The sequence below is a fragment of the Limulus polyphemus genome, unplaced genomic scaffold (assembly GCF_000517525.1).
Source record: "Limulus polyphemus unplaced genomic scaffold, Limulus_polyphemus-2.1.2 Scaffold13376, whole genome shotgun sequence".
In the NCBI taxonomy this organism is placed as follows: domain Eukaryota; kingdom Metazoa; phylum Arthropoda; class Merostomata; order Xiphosura; family Limulidae; genus Limulus; species Limulus polyphemus.
In genome coordinates, this window is record NW_013678986.1 from 1 (window position 1) to 8114 (window position 8114).

Below are 8114 nucleotides of genomic sequence, written 5' to 3' on the forward strand. Positions count from 1 at the left end.
TTTCCTTGAAATACTAATGCCCTACTGTGTTGAATAACGTTTTTTTGGGGTTTTATTTTTGCCTTAAAAATGCATTTTTGTTCTGGTTTTATTTTTAGTCTATCACAATTCACAGTCATTAATAAGCCAATAAAAGAAAAAATATATATACATATTTTATGACTGTCTTTGTTTGAATTCAGATTGAAAATTTAATAGTAAACAAATATAAAGGAACGAAAGTTTACACCAAATAACCTTAAACGACTAATGTATGGGTGTATCTGAATGGTTCAATGTCTTGCACAAAGTAATGTTCCATTTTGGACAACTTTGTAACAAAACTAATTTGTGGTTGCACACGTTTCAAAATACAATGGCTTTTAAAGTATGAAACACTGACCTAAAGTGAAGTACCTGTTGATATTTCAAAAATTTTGGCTTAAAACCAAATAACTAGATTTTGTCAATAGATAGCACTAAACTGATGACTAGTAAAAAACCACTGTCCTGAAATGTTCAAAATTCAGCCCTATTGTACTTGTACATTCAATATATTAGTAATCATTGAAATTTCTTGTCAGTAAAGTAGAATAAAACTGAAAGGTTTCAAGAAAACAAAAACTGTGGAATGCCCACGTGTATCGAAAATGTGGAATAACTCAACTAGAGAAGCCCATGTGTATCGAAAATGTGAAACAACTCAACTAGAGAAGCCCACGTGTATCGAAAATGTGAAATAACTCAACTAGAGAAGCCCGTGTGTATCGAAAATGTGAAATAACTCAACTAGAGAAGCCTGTGTGTATCAAAAATGTGAAATAACTCAACTAGAGAAGCCCGTGTGTATCGAAAATGTGAAATAACTCAACTAGAGAAGCCCGTGTGTATCGAAAATGTGAAATAACTCAACTAGAGAAGCCCGTGTGTATCGAAAATGTGAAATAACTCAACTAGAGAACAGAAACTGAAGTTACTGTGTGTGTAAGAAATGTTTCAGTAACCCCTGAGAAAATAAAGTGGTATGTGTGTGTTGGTACACAATACTTCATTAACTCTACCGAACAAAGTGAAGTAACCATGCAGGCATGCACACACGTGTGACTACACAATTCTTCAGACACTCCTGTTTTACATAAATTTTGAAGAATTGAATTTTTTTACATCATATTTTGTAGAGAGAAAGGATTTTGTTTCACGAGTACCTCTTCTGTTTATGTTAGAAGATTACACAAATCATAAAATACAGTAAGATTAAGTAACTGGCAATATCTGTAAAGGGAAATTATTTCCTTTACAACATGTTAATAGACAACAAAGATTTAGTACATACACATAAAATTGTGAGACTTTTTTTTATTTGAAAAAACTTTAAAGACAAGTAATTAACAAACAATTTTACACAAGCCTGATTACTAGACTGGCCCCCCCAAATCAGAAAGTCTGAATAGACAAGTTAGTGCATCACTGCAGTCAATATTATTTTACCAAAACAAGAAAGTAAGAATGATGTCAAAGGTGTGTGTATGTGTTCACCAAGGAATGAAGATGAAACCAACTATATGGAACAAACAATGATTTCTTGTTCAAACAGCTAACTCAACAAAGGTTTAAAGCTCAGTTTTCCTCTTGTTCCCCTTCCTGTCCCATCCTTTCAGCTCATCAGTAGCATGTTTAGAAATGTATTTAATGAAGTCCTCTAATTCACGGCCACCCTGTAAAACAAAACATTACTCGTTATTCAAGTATTTCTTTCATTTCATCATCTTTACATTTTTTTAGGTCTAGTTTTTATTGTTTTTGAAAATATGGGAACAATTGTTTTAGTTTAGTTGTTGTTTTTCTTCAGATTTGTTAATATTGTAATCAGTAGTACTTGAATTAGAACGAAGGGAATAGAGTACCGTTAAATTTGAAAATCTTAGAGTTTAAATCAGTTATTCACAGTGGATGATTAACATTAGGTACAAAGTTACCTCATATTTTCTAGGCTTGTCCTTTTGATTTTTTGGCACCCAGTACAATGTTGGAAATCTGAAAAATTAAAAAGTTTGAAAACTCTAAGCTAAAGCTTTATCAGGCTGGCAAAGGGTAAAAAAAACCTACTTATTCCAGTTGTCTTCTACAGACTGTAGTTATTGTGTATGTACTGGCTATTCTGATTCATAACCCTTTATTATTTAAGAAAAACCTTACTTTAAAGATCCCATACACCAAGTGCATTAATTGAACAGGGCAGAAATGGTACTTGTAAAGAAAACCTTGGATAATTAATCTATAACAATAGCTCAAGTTGATAAGAAAACATTTCAAAAGCCTTCCATCTTTAGGCTTCAGGGTTTCAATGTCCTTTCTTCCCAAGACACTTTTATAAATTAATCCTCCAAGACTTTCTCTACAAGTGTCACTCAGAACTAGGCTGTTTCTGCACATTTTACCTTTGTTCATCATGAATACTCTGAATAAATCAATTATAAAACTATTAGTTTTTTAAAATCATCTTTGGAGTTTGGCTTATTGCAAAAATGGAGTTTTTATTTTCTTAATAGAAACTGGTGAGACTAAGATCTGACTGTAGTGTCTTCAGGGTATGAAAGTTAAATAAAAATTAATAATAAACTTACCCTTGTACTTCAAAACTTGGAGGAACATCATTGGCTGTAGCATCCATTTTTACAATTTCCACCCCATCTTCATTTTGTAACTGTTAAATTGAAAAGTTTGATATTGCCACAGAATAATTTTTTTTCCAAAGCAACAAATAATTTTACTACAATTTCTATGTTCTAAAAACATTAATATAACTTCATTTCATTAGCTAGAATTTACTCAACTGTTTTCAGTGCATTCTAAATTAATGCAACAAGTCAAATAGCTGTTGCTGATGTGTTTTAAAGCTTCACCACAACTGAATTATTGAACACACTTTACAAACAAGACTTGGTACAGTTCCCGAGTATTTAGACTAATCTGATGTCATCTTTAGTTGGACTGGATTATAAGACAGCTAAATAGCTTTGTTTCATCAAAAACTTTCACAAGGTTATTAGAAATCTTCAGGTGGCATAAACAAGTCTTAAAGTTGTAGAATATCAGAGTTCAGATTTGTTTAAAAATCAAAAACAAACATGTGATCTTATCCACACAGCTCCATTAATTTATAAAACATTTTTTACTAAACTATAAGTATCAAATTGTTTTGGCATCTACAACTTTATTAGCTGTATATAAAACATTTTTTACTAAAGTATATATATCAAATTGTTTTGGCATCTACAACTTTATTAGCTGTATATAAAACATTTTTACTAAAGTATATATATCGAATTGTTTTGGCATCTACAACTTTATTAGCTGTATATAAAACATTTTTACTAAAGTATATATATTGAATTGTTTGGGCATCTATGACTGTTAGCTTCTTACACAAAGTTATAACTTAATGTGATGAAATTAATAACCCCCTTTATTGACATTATCATTGACAGTATAGGTTGTAATCTTTACACTAATACAAATATCCCAAGCTGGCCAAACCTTGCAAAATATTGGGTTACAGCTGAAAATAGCATTTCAAGTAGGAATCCCTAATTGATTAAATGCATTCTAATCTTTACAAGTATAATGTAAGAAAAATATATTAAATTAGCTATACTGATTTCCAGGTTGACCTTTTAGTTTTGATCTCGATAACTATCTTGCTCTGATTGGAAGTTAATATACAGACACAGTAACTTGAGGATTGGTACAATAGTACAACTGTTGAAGTCTAAAGTCAGAACTTGTTGCTAACCTAAATGGTTTACACATTTTCTCTTGTTTTGAAACATGTTAATTGCTTTAGTAAAGTATCTATAAAACTAAAAAAAACAATAAGCCTGAGAAACCCCAGAGCTTTCAAGATAATGTGATAACAGTTTTGGTTGCTCAACATAAATGGTCAGGTAATTAGTTGACGTTACAGAACAGTTTACTCATCGGGTAACTGACCACTACAAACTATTAAGCACCTGGTTAAAGGATTACGTACAACTAAGATCTGTGGTGGGTACAACAACGTCTAGTTCATTTGAAGTAATTTCACAGAAGTATCTTAGTACTCAATACTACTAATTACATCAAGGATCTAATTATGCCAATTATACACATATTTATAAATTAAATTTACCAATTTTGTCTTGAAAAGCATTTTTTTATCATTCATTTTTCTGTCTTAAATAATATAATATTTTTTGTTGAATGACTAATTTATTTGAACTCCAAAATTACTTTTACTGAAGCCTAAATTGACTTTCACTCCTAATGGGGTAGTAAAAGATTAACATAAGCTGTTGCAACAACAAATTTGTTTACAACTTAAAATTTAATTTATGCAACTTGAAAACTGCAAATTAACACTCAAGAGCTCTGACTACACCTCCAACTAAACACTCAAGAGCTCTGACTACACCTCCAACTAAACACTCAAGAGCTCTGACCACACCTCCAACTAAACACTCAAGAGCTCTGACCACACCTCCAACTAAACACTCAAGAGCTCTGACCACACCTCCAACTAAACACTCAAGAGCTCTGACCACACCTCCAACTAAACATCCAAGAACTTAAACTATATCTCAAAATAAACATCGAGGAGCTCAGACTACAGCTACAACTAAACAATCAAGAACTTTGACCACACCTCCAACTAAACAACTGAGAACTTTAGCTATATCTATAACTAAACATCCAAGAGCTTTAGCTATACCTCTTTTCCTAGCTCTTCATATGTAGGAGCTAATTTCTTGCAGTGTCCACACCATGGTGCATAAAACTCAACTAGTATATCCTTATCATTTTCTACTACCAACTCATTGAAGTTTTCTCCCACGGCAACCTTTACAGGCCCATCATTAGATTCTGGAATTGGCTCGGACTTTGTGTGCGGCTTCAGGTTTCCATCAATTAGGTTTTGTAGAAACTTTTCAAGGTTTTCTGGGCTGCATATAAAATTTACTTTAAAGAACCCAACCACACCTCCGTACCAACACATATATAAACAACAAATATGTGATCTACGACTTGATTAAAAACATTCTACACTACCCCACTTGACAGTGTTCTTCTGTACATTATCAGAAATATTCAACCAAATTATCTAGTTTCCACAATAAAAACTAAATTTCCCTTTTACCGTTAATATTTATAAAGGAATTTGTATCATGCAAATAGGTTTTAAAAATATATTATGTCATTACTTCATTTGCAAAAGTTGGGCCTAACCTACAACATTATGATATCATGTATTTTTTATTTATTTTTAACCTCAAAATCAAAGACTTCAAGTATCAAGGACTTTCATTTTTCCAGAAAATATATAGTGTTCACAGCACAACTTAAGTTCTGTATAATTGTGATCATTGTAAGAAGCTGAGAAGCTATTTGTTAAAATCTATTAAAGATGACTTTTTTGTTGGTCTTTGGCTAGTTACCAAACAAGCATTATTAAGAAGGTGAGAGGTAATTTTTTTTTACTTTAACCTTGTAATTTTGTTTAAATGACTAGAAATAACTATTTTGTAAATTTTTAAAGAAAAACTACAGAAATCCAATATTTTGTTAATGGTTTGTAAAATACTTAATAGTCCTTTTACTATAGAAATTAATTATATTTTAAAGCTCAGAATCAGTTTATGCCAATAACAATATTTTAAGCTTTACAAGCTGATTGGCATACATTACGTTGTGCAAATTTCCATCTTAAATAAATAAAATTAAACATGCAACATCTGAGATGTTGAAGTGTACCAGGATAAAACAATCTGCCTGGTTAGCAAGGCCACAGATTCAGATCGTGCCTGTAATAAATTTCTCACTTTCATTCCAAAGTTACCTGTACTCATCTTCCATACGGAATTTTTGGCCCTTCTCATCCCTTGCTCCAAACACTGGTTTATCATCCTTAGCAGTGAGATCAAACTCGCTCATCTCGCCAGCAAACTCATTCTTGCTACTCACAGCAAAGTTCAACTTATTCTTAAACTTCTCGGCTACCTTCATAATCCGGTTACGCCAGTAATTTGTACCTTAAAACGGTTAAAATAAAAAAGCTTGTTTAATATCTAAATAAATCACTGTCCACATACTTTAATTTTTGTTATATGCTCAAAATATACTTTTCAAAGAATAAACCTTTAATATTTCCATTTATAAAGATCATATAATGTGGGTGTCAAACAATAATTACTGTTAAATACTCTTTCTATTTTAGCTGTTTGTATTATATCTGATCTTTTATGGTTTTATGTTTGTTGTGACAAGCCCAAAAACATTACATTTTTATTATCTAACCTCTTCCAGATCTTTGATATATCACATATTTTTTATACAAAGACACAGTTTCTCAAAAACTAATATCTTCGTAACAAGATTAATATGCTGAAATATTCAGTTTTTGAATTTTGTTTTAATATAAATTGCAACAAAATGTTTTTGGACGAAATAATTTTAACAAATCCAAATTACTGACCATGAAAGTAATTTTTATTTGGAGGTAGAAATATTTACAGTTCCCATCTCTGCGGGCAAAAGCTTGTCAAAAACAGCATTATGTACGTTTATTGATAATCTTTTTAGTGATTTTTATTTATTTATTTTTTAAAGTTACTGATGTCAAATTTTTTTTCTTTGTACAAATTCCAGACAGCTAAAAACCATAATTATATTGTCCAAAACTTAGTGTTATTTTCTTTCTGAGACCTGTTTGTTGTAAAGCCTTCTTTCTTCCATCATTGTCCAAGATTTCCTGCACTTCACAATAAATCATCCTTCTTCATCACGGTTTTGTGTTTGTGTGTTAGGTAACATTTACTCCACTGGTTCCTCTGTTTATTTTGGTGAGCTATTTACTTTGACAACTGCTCTTTGCTGAATGCTAACCGAGTTATTCATATATTAGTTGTAGTGATATTTTACAACAAATTCTAACCACCGGGCAACACTAAAATACCTTAATTAAAACGTATTTCACTACAGATAAGCTAGGAGTGAGTTCAATTTACCTTCATGAGAGATGTAACTGACTTAAATGAAAATACATTACCAACATCAAGATAAAATAGTACAGATTTTTCCCAAAATAGTTAATGAAAACAAACCTTTCGTATTTTTGTCATAGTCAACATTGAAATAAGCCACAACTAGAGGTGATTTAAACTGTAGAAAGTTTTCTTGTGTCCTGTGACCAGCAAGACCGTGACTGCAGATGCATGAGAGAGAAAAAAAAATACAAAAATAAATTTTGAGAAAATAATTGCAATAATAATGTATAATACCATCAAATTCTATTCACTAAAGTTATACGAAAACAAATATACGGGTCACTTTATTCTCCACCACAAGATGAGTCAGTGCTCATCATTCTAGCACTAGTCAAGATTCTCTTAACTTCAACAATAGATATTTAAAAGTCACATATTCCATATTAAAACAACTATTATGGCAAACTGAATGAAGCTATAACTAAGGTTTTCTAAAGTTCCAAGATAAGAAAAAAATGTCCAGTTTCACACCAAATTTGTCTCCCATTTTCCAAGTAGCCAATTAAAATATAAATTAGTATGCTTCTAAGTTCCATGTTTAGTTAACACTATCATAGATAAAATAAGTATCAAAAAATGCAGGCATTGGAACAAGGTAAATTTATTACTAAAAATACTTCATATTGTTTTTTACAAACCAAGAATATTTATACAATCTGTGAAAAACAGACCACTGAAATAAGTAGCAAGTTCAGTGCTATACGCTTGAAATTAATTCAGAGAGGTTTTGTTTTAAAGCATACTCTGAACAATTTTAAGTACAGATGATTACTATAATTGTGGCTAGCAAGATCGTTTCAGTGACATTTTGTAATCCCCATTTGAGCTGCATGACGCACCCACACTAAATGTAGACTTTGTTGGTCATGGGTCCAGATACACCATTTTTTGCTCAAATTGAGCATTCTTTAACTTTTGTGAAATAATTAAAATAAAATATTGATACATAAACTTAAAATGAGTTTTAATATTCAAAAATATTTGGAAGAAAAAAAAAAACATGACACAGAATATTAACACACACACACACACATATATATATATATATATATATAT

The 8114-nt window shown here is 31.0% G+C and overlaps 1 protein-coding gene across 1 annotated transcript; it reads right to left on the reverse strand.

Moving 5' to 3' along the window:
- Window positions 1-1315: 1315 nt before the first annotated feature.
- LOC106477205 (protein disulfide-isomerase A3-like) lies at window positions 1316-7301 on the reverse strand (the record flags this gene model as incomplete). The annotated part of the gene is made up of 6 exons (XM_013937796.2): window positions 1316-1694; window positions 1956-2013; window positions 2604-2683; window positions 4727-4958; window positions 5852-6044; window positions 7116-7301. Coding segments are annotated over 6 exons (854 nt in total), but the record flags the coding sequence as incomplete, so codon positions are not given.
- Between the last annotated feature and the right edge of the window lie 813 nt (window positions 7302-8114).